The sequence below is a fragment of the Macrosteles quadrilineatus genome, unplaced genomic scaffold (assembly GCF_028750875.1).
Source record: "Macrosteles quadrilineatus isolate MER2022 unplaced genomic scaffold, UCM_ALF_1.0 Scaffold_6__1_contigs__length_79288215, whole genome shotgun sequence".
Classification (NCBI taxonomy): domain Eukaryota; kingdom Metazoa; phylum Arthropoda; class Insecta; order Hemiptera; family Cicadellidae; genus Macrosteles; species Macrosteles quadrilineatus.
The window spans coordinates 63274634-63290076 of NW_026542599.1; the positions used below are offsets into that span (position 1 = coordinate 63274634).

Consider the following 15443-nt stretch of genomic DNA (forward strand, 5'->3'; position numbering starts at 1 on the left):
ATTTTACAGATTTCTTTTTAAATTTATCCATAACTAATCCCAAATAAGATTAATTGATGCATGAAAATAAGATAGGAAAGTAGGAATTGTAATACTTATGTATAGTAAGTGGCGCTAAAGTAAGTGAAAGTGATTGGCAAAGAGGAAACCAATATTGATTGGGTGAACCTCATTTTCCGTCCCAAATATTTTGTATTCTGATTTTGGTAAAGCGACCCTGTGGCCGGTTGTTAGCTAGCTTTTCTTTTCAATTTATATTATAATGTATTATTGATTGTGCTGTGTCAAGTTAAACTAAATCCTTTTCCAGAATGAACAACGCAATACCTGTTGGTTGGCAGTGAATTTGTACACTAATGATTATAAATTATGTAAATGTAACACGTATAAAAATATAGAAAATAAAATAGAAAAGTTGGAATAAAACAAAAAAACCTTAATTTATAAAGTTTTGTAGGAAAAATTTATCTTACAGTGAATTTTGTTCAAACCTTTATTGTCTTTCAGTTGAATTCAATTGGAATTTACTTAATCCAAACAGAGTTATTTAACATTTTGTGTGCGTCTGTATGTTTGCAGTTGGTCGTTTGGGGTATTACTGTGGGAGATAGTGACTCTCGGAGGCAACCCTTATCCTTCCACTCCGACCAATCACATGTTCCGATTGCTGAAACACGGCTTTCGCATGGAACAGCCACCGACATGCAGCAATGAGCTGTGAGTTGACCATTGTTTCACAACTGTCACTTATCTTAGTTTGGAGCATATATTTTAAACTATAAGGGGCAGATAAAAATTAAATGAATAATAATAGAGAAGAGAACGGGATTTTTTGTTGCTATACAAAACTAAAGTAGGCCTGCCCTGCTTGCACAAAGACAAAGTTTAAATTAGCTAAAAACTGACCTATGCTGCCCATTGCTGAAAAGATCTATTTGATATTTCACAACCAGAGACAATGGGGATTTTATTGTTTTTCTAGTAACGTGGGCAACCATATATCTTGAGAGCTTTTCAATGGTTTGAAAAGGACCCATCATGGTTTGTCCTTAAACCATGAAACTTTATATAAATTGTCCTGACTAAAGGAAGTGCAGTCCTTTTTTTATCTTACAGATTCAGTTCATTACAGAATACAGATTCATTTCATTTACCTACAGGTATGCCATCATGCTATCCTGCTGGAAGGAGAAGCCAAGTGATCGGCCGACGTTTGCCTCTCTAGTACGACAATTGACTGAGCTACTAGAGGCAGCGTCTCCTCATCAGTATCTAGATCTCAGTCAGCTCAGTGGTAGCTGGGGTATGTAAACATTACTTTTTTGTCCGGGATGGTTTCGCAAATTACTTCAGGCTAGGCCTAGAGAATTTGGAATGATAACTTTTTTTACATAAAATCCATACGTTATTGGCAGAATTTGAACTCGGGAGAGCAAAGTCTCACACTCTTACCACTAGACCAGCCCCAACCCCCCTTTTACCCTGATTGCAATACAATGCTCTAAGTGCAGACAAAATTCTGTTAAAAAACATGACAGTAGAGTCAAAAAGAGATATTTCTTTGTTTAAAACAGGAAACTGTTACTATACATATTATTTTCAAATAAATTAAAATTAATACACGATATTTTGTCTTATACATTTTTTTAAATCTATAAGACTGTAGTTCTTCTATGTATTGACGTGTGTCATTGTTTTAAAAAATACGTAGGTTATTCATTGTGATTCCTGTCAAATACAACATTCAATTATGTTTTAATGCAATATGGATATGTTAATGACCATTATTTAATACTGTCTCGTATTTTAATACCCTTTCCTATTCAATAGTATTTTGCGGATTAACCGCGAATTTGTTTGTTACATTACAAACAATGTAAGCAAGACTGATATTTTCCAGGTCCCAGGAGTGACAGTGAGAGAGACAACACGTGACTATCTTGTCAAGTTTGGAACACTTCGACCAGACTTCCCCTCGCCCCGGTTACATGATGTTTTACCTTCAATAAATAGTTCCTTTTTGTCTTAAATAGCCATTTCAATACTACCCAATCCTATCATCAATAACACAAATTTATTACAAAATAAAATGTATCGGGAATCTAACACATTTTTTCCCATTCGCTTGACACTAAAATTACACATCCACAATTATGGAAAAATGCCAGAGGAAAACTATGGGGTTATCTATAAGGGAAAATCACAATCATTGCTATAACTTTTATACAGTAAATGTTACAGGGTTGTGCCACTTTGTTCAGAGTTAAAAGTACTATAAAATATAAATATTTTAAACTTTAATCAAAGCAGTTTTTTGTGAAATTCTGATTTTTCTGTTAATTTATGAGAAAATCATAGTTAGTTAAACATAAAAGTTTTAATTTTAAACAAAAGGAAAAAGTGCCTAGATATATAATTGATTAATACCCAAATATCAAATTTAATTCAAATTGGTGTATCGGTACCCATCGACACACACACACACAGACATCATTTTGAAAACCACTTTTACGGGTTCAGGGAATCCAAAATGGATATTTCCGCCCAAAACTGTAAATGTTAAATTTTTTTTAATCAATACTTTCTGCATCTATACTATATGACGTAGTCTAAAAGGGGAGAAAGTAAAAAGATTAAGAAAACCCAGATAACAAACTTTTTTATTTTGAAATAATAAATATAAAGCAATGTGTAAGAGGTACAATAGATAGCTCATCTAATCATCTTCTAGCAAACATTCCAAAGTCAATTTGTCTAGGATGAGGTTTTCAACTTGAGGCACCATTTCCAAGGAGCTAAAACAATATGAACTATTACAACAGTGATATAAAAGTGTATCATCACTGATTCATTAGAGTTTCACTGCTATGTTTAAGATCCATATAGGCAAGGCTGTTTTAAAATGAATAGCAGCTATATAGATTTCAGTCTTTTAACACAAATTTGTTACAAAATAAAAGGTTTCAGGAAGCGCTTTCTCCAATTTGCTTGACGTTTACTATTTATTCATCTATATCTATACTATTATATAAAAGTCTAGTGGTGTCTGTCTGTATGTGTGTTACTAATAATAGGTGCATAAACTTTTGAACTGACTGGGCTTAAATTTTACAAAAATATAGCTACCATACCAAGGACCATTATAGAACTATTCACACTTCGATACTGACCGTGGGCTTTGCCCCTTTGGCTTTAAAAGTTCTGAGGTGAGGATTTTAAAAGTAAATATTAATTGGTCTACATGGCTGCCATGAGAACACATACAATGTTTGCAATTTACTATACCACCCAAATGGGCCAAACGTAAACAAGCTGAACTGTCAAACCACATTAATTCACAATTCCACAGCTGGTTTATAAATAGGCATATAGCCTAATATTCTCTACAATCATGTGACATGTTTATTTATTCTTATATTTTATGGTTCATTGATTATTGATTTTATGAAATAAGTAAGATTGTATATCTGTTGCTGTATCTAACCCTAATTAATTATTTAAAATTTTGTTAATGTGAATGATTGTATTGAAAGGTTTTGGTGTAAAAAATAGTGAAATTAAAAAGTTCACATTTACTTGAATCATTTTAACATTTTTGAACACTTAACATGTGTTTAGAGTAGGGCACCTTAAAAATTTAAACTTTTCTCAAGGAGATATAATTAATTGAATTGTAGGCTATATTTTTGCCATATTAAAAGATAATTATTGTTCACACCATTTGCCTATTCACAAACTTTTAAATCATAATTTCATATTACTACCAATAGATTAGTTATGATGTTTTCTAATCCAGAGATAATTACTACCTATCTATATTATAACTTTTGACACTTCCTGTAGATTTCACATTCTATTCTAATAATGAATAACTTTTTACTAGGGTTTCATGGTCATTACATGTATATTTTCAACCAAGTTCCTCTTAACTTAACCTACCCTTGACATAAACATTGTTTGAATGCCGTTAAATTTCATAATTTTAAGCTGATATACAAATATTTCAATTTAAAAACAACAATAAAAAACTACGTTGTATATGCACTTGCCTTTGGTACATGAATAGTAGGAGCTATAAATAGTATAGTCCAGTAAAATAAGACATTTTGGTATGCAAAAGGTCGGGTAGTTCTGATTTTTGGATATGTTGTTAGTATTGGGCCCATAACATAAAATCCAAGTTATCCACCTCGAGATACTGCCGCTCGCCGCGGGGCGCGCCACTTGTTATCGAAATATCAAAAATCTGACCATTCCTGTGGGTTTTCACTCGATCTCGCGAACAGTTGATTTTACCGAAAGTATTACTTTATATAATTAAACGAGGATAAATTTGTGACAGTTTAAGCCCAACAGCAAGTATGTAGCGTAAATAATGGTCACAATACAGACCATCAAAATAAATAAATTTTCCAAATACGTATAAAAATTGTGGTTTTTTCAATATGTCCACAATATAGTTAATTGAAGCAAACACCGTATTGATTTAGAGAGTATGCCAGTTTATTTGCTATTAGGGATGGTCAAGTCTCGAAATTTCGGGAAATTTTAATTCTCGTTACACGAGACGAGATTTCTTTTTGGCCGAGATTTTTATCGAGACGAGAATAAAAAAAAAAAAAAAAAAAAAAATTAATAACGCCTGCAGAAAGTCAATGCAATACCCGCAATACAGGAGTGTGTTGTAGTTGCGTTTCCTTTGCGAAGGCGTTTTTATTTTATAAATTCTTTCAATGTAAATATTCATTTAATTATTTTAATAATATTACTTTAATAACATTTGAGAAGTTTTGTTAAGTGTAAGCAGTGTGAGGAATTTTTTATTACTATAAAAAGTCAAAACAAGTAACTATTTTATAAAAATTAATATTGCTTTTATTTTATGATTTATTTTATTTTAGGATAAGTTGAACTCTATCCTAACTGATATCACTATGTTTCCTAATCGTAGGCTTTTTAATAAGTTAGGCGTGATTAATAAAAAAATGTTATGCTGATGTTTTTTAATAAAATATTGTAAATATTCTTGCCTATTATCATTATTTTTGTATTTAAACAGTCATCTAACAATGTTACAAAATCAGGTAAAAATTTTGAACGCGCATTTCCCGTTGTGTATGAGAAGGGAAATCCCGTCTCGATCTCGTCTCGAAATTTTATGAGAAATAAAAAATCTCGTCTCGTCTCGTCTCGAACTAAAAATCCAATCTCGTCCATCCCTATTTGCTATTAATAGAAAATAAATGAAAGTATGAATGAAAATATCCCCACCTCAGCAAACCTGCAGACTAAGCAAATTTCCATTTGCTTGATTTGATTTTCACAAACCTATTTAAATAACATTAGGTTTAACTGGTATGTACCTAGGTTTGCTGCTAAAGGGAGGGTAATATAGTATATAAAATAATAATAGTATGATAAGAAACAAATAAATTTACCCAATTTTATAAAAATGTGTCTATAAATAAGAAAAAAACAATAATTAAAATCTTTGCTATTGGAATAACTTGAGGTTGTTTAATTTTCTCCGTAACCAATAACTTTAAAAACATTTTAATGTACTAAATTATTTGTTTTTAAACCCTACAAAATGGTTTAGAGACTCATTGTAAAATTGTATGTTTTGAGGGCCAAAAATACGAAAAACCCGTTCTTAACAAAAACCCCATAAAGCAACCGTTCCCATGGCCTGATCATGCTTCGCGAACTCGTTTTAATAAATGTAGGTTTACATGCCGAAAAACAGACCTTCAAATATACCTTCAACGGCAAAACTACTCTTTCCAAAGCTGTCAAATGTTTATACATAAACATTTAAGCTAAGCTTTGGGTACAATACTTTCACATGAAAACAAAATAAAACAGTGTAACATAGTTAACAGTTTATTGAGGCTTAAAGATCAGGCAAATGAGATCTTCCAATCACAATCACTCTACAGATCTTCCATGCAGCGGGTAATTTTTCCACGCCAAGTGCGCCCATCTATACAGGGCATGCTGAATATGAATTAATTGAAATACATGATTGATATTGAAGAACACAACAAATTCACAAAGATCGGAAATTTCACTACAAGACGTACAGACGAGTTCTGGTGTGATACTGGTCTGATACTATTGTTCAAATGGATAAGTAATAATCATTTCGTGCTGTGTAGAGTATACTTCAACATTTTAGTTTCGTACGTTGGGAATAAGTTGCGTACACCTATTTGACCTTGAACATAGTTTTGGTAATAAATTATAATACGAATAATAAAATATTAATGATAAAAATGAGTAAAAATAGCTTGCATGTCTGCAGGGCTACAAATGGTTCGCATATTGAGGTGTGATCGTGTTAAAATAACTTTTATTTTATTACCTTTCATTTAATGTATCAGCATAGCCTTCTCTATGGTATCAGTCGTTAAACAGTAGTTTGTATCTAGTACAATAAATAAATAAATTTTCTAACTAGGTAAGTTTTTTGCAGACCCTGTATAAAAAAAAAAAAAACTAAAGATTTTACTAAACTGTATCCAAAAAAGTTATTATCGTCCGTTAGCACGATGATTCCCAAAAATCATCCGATTTAATGGAATTTGGTACAAACATTACTTTTATTTGTGAATCAAGAGATGGACTTTTTATCATTTAGTTTGTATTGTAAGTGACTTAGCCTATTGCTTTTGCTTAATGGCTTAATGAATCATTGAATCATCTAAACGTACATTTATTTATTAAAACGAGTTATTAAAAGCATGATAGGCATGATAAGGCCGGCCATAGGAACGGTTGCTTTATAGGTATTTTGCCGGTAAGAATATTTTTTTTTTTTCATTTTTAACCCTCAAAACATACAATTTTACAATTGTATCATTAAAGAATTTTGTAGAGCTTAAAAACTAACAATTTAGTACATTAAAATGTTTTTTACAGTTATTGGTTACGGAGAAAATTAAAAAATGTAAATTAAAAAACCTCAAGTTATTCCAATAGCGAAGATGTTTAATTATTGTTTTTACCTTATTTATAGAAACATTTTTATAAAATTGGGTAAATTGATTTGTTTCTTATCATACTATTATTATTTTATATACTATATTACCCTCCCTGTAGCAGAAAACCTAGGTACCAGTTAAACCTAATGTTATTTGAATAGGTTTGTGAAAATCAAATCACGCTACTGGAAATTCGCTTAGTCTGCAGGTTTGCTGAGGTGGGGGTATTTTTATTCATATTTTCATTTATTTTCTATTAATAACAAATAAACTGGCATACTCTCTAATTCAATACGGTGTTTGCTTCAAACAACTATATTGTGGACATATTGAAAAAACCACAATTTTTATACGTCTTTGGAAAATTTATTTATTTTGATGGTCTGTATTATGACTATTATTTACGCTACATACTTGCTGTTGGGCTTAAACTGCCACAAATTTATTCTTCTTTAATGTAATAATATAAAATTTTCGGTAAAATCAACGGTTCGCAAGATTGAGTGAAAAACAATAGGAATTGCCATATTTTTTTATAATTCGATAACAAGTGGCGCGCCCCGCGGCGAGCGGTAGTATCTCGAGGTGGATAACTTGGATTTTATGTTATGGGCCCAATACTAACAACATATCCAAAAATCAGAACTACCCGACCTTTTGCACAGCAACCCCATTTTTTCTGACAGATTTACTGGACTAGTAGGTTTGTTTAAGTAGTAAGAGTGTTAATGTTTTTGTTTGTTCACATAGTATATAATGATGTTTTTATAATCAATGATAAGTGAGCAATGCTTTTTAGAAGCAAAATCACATGTTTCATTTCATTCAAAAACCATAATATTAACCAGATGTTGTAAATTAATGTCTGTCTATGTTTGATTTTATCATTTAAAAGTAAGTAAAAGCTTTGAGTTTTTTATTTGTTTTAATGTTTGAAAATGTTTTTTTTTGTAACTTCAACCAAGACGTGATTGAGCCATGCGAACGAGATCATCTTAAAAATACTGTCATTAATAACCATGAATGAAAATAACCAATTATAATTAAGCTAGCATAACCATAGATAAAACAAAAAAATATTTTTTTTTTACAGCATTTATTTCTGGTTCAATGTAGACATTATACACAGAAGTGTTAACAAAATTAAAAAGAAATTAACTATAATAACATCGTGGGTTCGCCCAAACCTGGTACACCCTGTAACATAATTAATTTAGATAATAATTTAATCGTCTTTAGGCTTCATTCATCCAATAGATCTTGAGGGAGCCTTCGACGTAGCCTCCTGTTCTCAGTTGCTTCACCAAGATGAAAAGTTAATGCACCAGGAACATCGTTTAAAGATTTTAGAAATTTTGAGGTGGTTTTTTCAATAAAGGCCGAGATAGACTCCACTCCTAGTTCTTCATGTATATGCCTGTTTCTAACAAACCAGGGAGCATTCACCGCTATTCTTAGAATTTTGTTTTGAATCTCTTGAATTTTGAAGAGTTTGTTTTTTGATATAGCTAATCCCCAGATAGGAGATGCATATGTAATCAAGGGCCGAATTATTGATTTGTAGATTAGAACTGTACAAGCTGGCTTCAGAGTAGATTTCCTATTGATTAAAGGGAAAAGCTTTGCAAGGCGTGCATAACCTTGGGACAGTTTTTGATTAACGTGGTAGTTCCAATTAAGTTTTTTGTCCAGCCATACTCCAAGATATTTTATGGCCTGGTCATCAGGGTTCCAAGGTAGAAAGTTACCATATATTTGAATTTCATGTGGCAATGTATGTTTTTTCAAGGAAAATATTTTTGTCTCACATTTAGTTGAATTTAGGCGAAATTTCCACTTGTAGAACCAATCAATGAGAAGATCCACAGAGTATTGCAGGGAATACGTGGCCTCGTGGATGTCGGAATGTTGGCACAGGATAGCAGTGTCGTCGGCGTAGAGAGCTAATGAGGCGTCTTCTGGAAGAGGGATGTCTGCCATGTATAGATTGAACAATACAGGGCCCAAAATTGAACCTTGTGGAACTCCTGCATTGACTCGTCGTACAGATGATTTGGAAGAACTAATTTTAACAGAGAAGGTCCTGTGACAGAGAAACGATTTTACAATACTGGTTAAATATTTTGGAAATCCGAAATTAATCAATTTAAAGACAAGACCGTCATGCCATACCTTATCAAATGCCTGAGATATGTCAAGAAATGCCGTTACTGTGTGCTGTTTCCTCTCAAACCCTTTGACTATCGTTTCATATATTCGTAGGATTTGATGTATGGGCGAATGTTTTGGCCGAAATCCAAATTGATGAGCAGGAATTATATTTGCAGCATCCATGTAACAGGCAATTCGTTTCAAGATGATTTTTTCAAAGACTTTTGAAAGCGTAGAAAGTAAGCTGATTGGACGGTAACTCGATGGAGAAGACTTCGGTTTATTGGGTTTATGAATAACTGATATTTCCGCATGCTTCCAAATAGAAGGGAAGTAAGATTTAGACAAACATGCATTAATAATTGATGTGAAATATGAAAAGCCTTTGTTGGTGAGATTTCGCAAAATAATATTAGGAATAAGGTCATGGCCAGGTGATTTACAGAGTGGAAGTTTTTTAATTACTGCTTTAATTTCAGATTGGCATGCAAACTTTATTGGTAGTTCAGCAGATAAAAATTGTCCATTCAAAGTTTCTTTCACCATCTCATCGTCACCATAATCAGCAAGATCAGTGGGTTGAAATGTAGTTTCATAAAAATCTGCCAACAGTTCACACTTCTGTGAATCAGTCTCACAGATTAGGTTGTCTTTTTTCAACGTAGGTATGATCAAAGGAGTACTTAAAAGACGTTTAGTTGCTTTCCACATATTTGGGTCACTCGGATGAATATCAGAAACATACTTCTTATAGTTGTCTATTCTAAATTCCTCGAGTTCTGTTTTCACTCGTCTTCCCAGTTCGTTGAGTTGCCTTTTAAAGTGTGGTAGACGGTATCGCTGCCAAAGTCGTCTAACTTTATGTTTTTCTCTAATCAGACGCATTATTCTCATCGGAGGATGATAGTAGTCGTTATTTGGCGTGGATCATGAGGGATTTAAGATAGCTTTCCTGGCACAAGTTTTCAATGATTCGGTAAATATGTTTACAGAGTTTTCTATTTCGATGCAAGACGATAATTTAGGCATACCTTCTAAACATTTATCCAATTCTGCACTGAAAATTTCCCAATTTATCTTTCCATTAATTAATCGTTGAGGTGGACAACTAAATTGAGGTTGCGTGAAGAAGGTTACTATAACGGGAGAATGGTCAGAGTCCAGCTCGGGTAAAACATTTTGAATGATTGGAGCTGTAAAGTTTTTGTGCAAAACCAAATCTAGTATATCTGGTTGATAATTAGGTTGCCATGGGAAATGTGTTGGTTCTTGTGGCGCATCAATCATTACGTTTGAGTTATTTGTAAGTCGTAACAAACGGTTTCCATTTGGGTTTGTGGTTCTGCAACCCCATATCTGATGTTTACAATTTAGGTCCCCCATAACAACAGTCGAACAATTTTCTGCAAACAGCACCTGCAAGTCATTATTGTGTAGCCGTTTGTTCGGGGGTTTGTAGACAGAAATTAAGCGAAAGTCTGCACCATGACTTAAATTAATTTTTACACCAACAGCTTCTACCGAAGATAAACGAGGTAAAAATATATTATGATGGTCCAAAGTTCTTCGCACAAAGATTGCAACGCCACCTGAAGCTATTTGATTAGGCCTATCTTCCCTGTATATAGAATACCCATTAATTTTGAAATTTTCCACATTGGTCAGGTGTGTCTCAGTAATGCACGCAATATCGATGCTATGTCTAACCATAAACGCGATAAAAGTAGCACGTTTATCTCTAAGCCCATTGGCATTCCAGTTAAGGAGGGTTAAATTGTTAATTTGAAAATAATTGACCTGATCCATTTGAGAGAATAGAGCTTATCACATTACTTATTATCTTTTTGAGAGTAGGAATGAACGATTTCACCACATCTAGGATTATTTGTTCAAAGTTTTGAAACACAGACGTATCAGGAGCATCATCAGATTGTTCTTGTGAGAATGAATTATTAATATTGCGGCGGCTCGTAGCAGCAACTTTAGCAAATGAAACTCGTGATGTGGAAGGTTCCTGAGGCAAAAAGTTTGTATGAATCTCAGGAAAATGAGTAGCAGAATTCAAATCAGGGGGAGAAGGAGTATTTTCTTTTTTCTCAGTAGCGTTTTGATGGCGATTGCGAGGACTACCCCGATTTTGATCCTTGTTGGTTATTTTCTGGTATACTTGACAGCCTCTGTAGTTAGCTGTGTGGCTTTCGCCACAATTAACACATTGAGGAGCTGCAGTTTTTTGTTTAGGACATTCAGAGTAGTGATGTTGACCAGTGCACCGCACGCACCTTGGGTCCAACTTACAAAAGTTCTTCGTGTGCCCATAGCGTTGACATCGAGTGCATTGGGGAATTTGCCTAGATTTTCTTTTCATTTCGACACTTACAACTGCAAAACATATTGTGGTTAAATTAAAGATAGCTTTGCCGTCGTCGTTGTTTTCTAAGTCTACTGCACAAAGAGGGAGTGGAAGTTTGTTTTTGTTGAGTAACCTAGTGACTCTAATGACAGGATAGTTTTGATCTGTTAGCTCAGTTTTAATTTCATTCTCAGATAATGATGTAGGGACGTTCCTGACAATCACTTCTAGTTTTTTGTCATGTAGGGGTTGAAAAGTATGATATTTAATGTTAGAAGAATCATAAAAGGCTGTCAAATTTCTAAAGTCATCTATATTAGACAAGTTCACTTTAAGGGACTGCCCTCGAACTTGAGTCGAAAAAGTTGCCTTTACCATATTTCGGACATCTTTTATTATTTCTTGGTGGTTGTTTACGTTGTGCAAAAATATAGGAGGGATTTTTAACTTTGGGTCATTTACTTGGTTTTCCAAAGTAGAATCATCCATCTCGCGTGATTGATCCACGCCATTGCCATTACCATTAGAACTATAAGAATGTTCAGATAGAATTTGATATTTATTGCCTTTACATAGTTCACTTGAATCTAAAACATAGCGTTTCGGTTGAGATTCAGAGGAAGAAAAGGTAAGTTTACGTTTTGGAAAGACAAAATCATCATCAGGATCACTTACATTTTCATCAAAAGGCATAGCAAGGAACTCGTTTGTTTGTTGCACATTATACTTAGCTTTGTTTACATTAGTTGTTGACATACTCCCTTAGTAGATTTCTCATCCTTATGGAACAGCTGAAGACAATTTTATTGTTAGTTCATGTTCGGTTTATGTAGAGGTCGTGTTTTGTTTACAATTTGTTTCCCGTTATTACAGCCATTTAAAACCTCGTTTAACCAAATAATACGATCTAATCATAAAAAATGACTTGTACCCTAGTTATATAACCAAACAGTAAAGCACAAATCAAGAAATTAACCCTAAAATAATGGAAACAAAGTTCCATCGACACTAGCGCCTTTGTGTCACGTACATGAACTAGACACGAAAAACGTGCTTCAAAATTTACAATGGGATGAGAAGTCTACTTGTGTTGGTTAGTCTATGGCATAACCTAGCATTAAGAGCAATAATAACGAATTGGTTATCCTTTGTACTATATGTGTTTCATTAGTTGTCGTACGTATTTTAATTTAGTTATAAGCACTTCATATACAATAAGACAATTAAACGTTACGGTACTTAAATTATAAAATAGTCAAAGGCAAGACAACGTCTGCCGGGTTCAGCTAGTATTATATAAAAGAGGATGTTGGTTTGTTTGTATGTTTGTATATTTGGCAGTGATAATCTCGGACACCGCTGGACCAATGGCCACGAAAATTGGTACATACGTGTAAAATTTCATGGAATAGGTTTATACACCATCAATTTCATTATCCCTCCAAACGGCTCCACCCCAGTGCTTCTGGAGTTTCCCCGTGTTAACCTTATGTGTACTTATATTTAAATGGAAGAAACTTAACATCTGTTTCAAGGTTTCAACAAAACAATTTGATTCTGTTATAGTATTCAATATCATTAAAAGTTAATGTTAATAGGTTTATCAACAGGGTGCAGCACTATTAATTGTTTAAATTTATGTCAACAGCTAATTTAATTTGTACCAAGCAGAAACAAAAAGCTGTGATTCATGGAATGGATGAATTTTTTACAGTTATGTTTATGTGGCCAGTTTATATTAATAGGTAGTAAATTAATAAAAAAATCTATCTATATACAGCAGATCTAACATAATAATTGTTCTCTTCAGTGTTCTCAAGCTGCTTTCCATTATTTTCAAGGAACCAAAATTGACTCTTCTTTCATCTTGACCCCAAAATTGCACCTTGAACCCGTTGCAAGGCACAGGTATAGCGGCTAGTAATGTTATAAATATTTATAATATACAACATACACAAATATTATACCCTAAGAGTTGTTGATGTTATGGAATGGAGGGGGTTCAATACAATTACTAATCAGGTAATATATAGGATGGAGAGGACACAGCTAACTCACCTGATGAAAGGTTGCAGATGAGTCAAAGAACACATAAAATCACACACATAATAATACTTAATATTTCGCCTCTTTCAGAGGCTTCTTCAGAAGTAGGCCTAGATGGTAGTTACAAGAACAACAGTTTAAAATAGGGTGACACAGTTTGAATTCAAAATGTCTGACAGGTTGTCCAACTGACACTACACAAAGCACTAAATACAGGCACATTGCAATATTGTATTTGGGTGAATCTCACAAAATGGTGAAATATGATGAGAGGTAAAAAATTTTTTTTTTATTTTCTAAATTAAATCATTTTAGCACATATGTATACATACCTCATTGGGAAAAACATAAAATAAGCAGCAAAGCTGAATTTTACTTGTAAATATTTTTCTTAGATTTTTTCAGATGGATCGGCATGACAAAAACGCCAGTCGTTCACGTTTTTTAAATTCTAAAATAAATTAGTAAACATTATATTTACTCAACTCTTATCATATATAATGAAACTAGGGATCTTAAAATATGAAGTATGTGAAATTAAAAGTTCAATTTATTTTGTTAACCTCAAATATTTGACAATTTAGTTCAAACTTACAGAGTTGGTACAGTTTTGCAGACGAAACTTTACTATAAAAACCAAACCCGAATAATATAACAAAATCCTTCTGTTGGAAATTGTTTGTCAGTGTTAAAAACAATAAAAAACAGCAAATAACAAAACATATGTGTTACTGAAACTTAGTTATCACGATTCTCGTATGCGTGAACGACTGGCAATGACCGTGAACGACTAGCGTTGCCTGTGAGCGACTGGAACCAGCTGCGCCTCAAGTTATTCAAACTGCTTTGGATACTATAATAAATGAACCCATGTAGCCTAGATGTACTTATGATTGATTGAAATAAAGAAAACCAGTTCAATAGATATTTTGTTTAATTAATCTTGTAATATATTATGTAAAAAAACCTAAAACAATACATTTTTTACCCTGAATATTTTTTTAAGAAAATTGAAAATGACACAAGGTAAGAAAGTTGTGGAACAGAAGTTACATTAACAGTCAAAATCATTAACAATAAAAATCAGATAATTAGATATCATAGGTTACAACAAACAAAACAAACAACAATACACAATACACAAACAATACAAAGCACACCTAAACAATTCGAAAATGTTAGCCAAAAAATTGAACAAGATTAAACGAAATTTGCAAACTGAAAGCAAATGTTACTTGTGTTTATATTTAGAAAAATCTGTAAAAACTCTGTAAAAAGAATACAAAGCACACCTAATTTTTAAGAAAATTGAAAATGACACAGGTAAGAAAGTTGTGGAACAGAAGTTACATTAACAGTCAAAATCATTAACAATAAAAATCAGATAATTAGATATCATAGGTTACAACAAACAAAACAAACAACAATACACAATACACAAACAATACAAAGCACACCTAAACAATTCGAAAATGTTAGCCAAAAAATTGAACAAGATTAAACGAAATTTGCAAACTGTTTAGCAAATGTTACTTGTGTTTATATTTAGAAAAATCTGTAAAAAACTCTGTTCCCCTTTAGTGAAATTGTAGGAGGGGGGATGATGCAGATGATTTGCTCCATTGTTACTGAAGGAGAATCCGATTCATTGGTAAAAAACATGGTACTGTCTTTTTCACAGCCTTTTAGAAACATCACGTCCACTTCATTATTTCGTGATGTACTTTGGCAAACGCCAAGATAATATTTTTCTTTGCTTTTTTTCCCCATCTTGTACTTAACGACTATGTGAGCCCCAGACACCACCTCACTTTCTTTCACTTCACTCGAGTACTTTTTCATTATATCTTCAATGGTGAGTGCTGACTGGGATTTTGACGTGGTCTGCTGGTTAACAAGGTGATCTTCTG

General features: G+C 33.0%; 2 protein-coding genes across 3 annotated transcripts in view; one reads left to right on the top strand and one right to left on the bottom strand.

Moving 5' to 3' along the window:
* Positions 1–2002, top strand: part of LOC128997572 (tyrosine-protein kinase receptor torso-like) — a 35199-nt gene extending 33197 nt beyond the window's left edge. Inside the window, exons 16-18 of the mRNA XM_054423211.1 lie at positions 580–717; positions 1161–1303; positions 1901–2002. Coding sequence (XP_054279186.1) covers positions 580–717; positions 1161–1303; positions 1901–1935 — 316 coding nt within the window. The 3' untranslated portion in view covers positions 1936–2002. The remainder of the gene's footprint in view (positions 1–579; positions 718–1160; positions 1304–1900) is intronic.
* A 638-nt stretch (positions 2003–2640) lies between these two features.
* LOC128997168 (uncharacterized) overlaps positions 2641–15443 on the bottom strand; it is a 31759-nt gene continuing 18956 nt past the window's right edge. For both annotated transcript variants that reach the window (XM_054422761.1, XM_054422760.1), the window contains exon 9: positions 2641–2795. In XM_054422761.1, the coding sequence (XP_054278736.1) occupies positions 2717–2795 (79 nt within the window). In that variant the 3' untranslated portion in view covers positions 2641–2716. The remainder of the gene's footprint in view (positions 2796–15443) is intronic.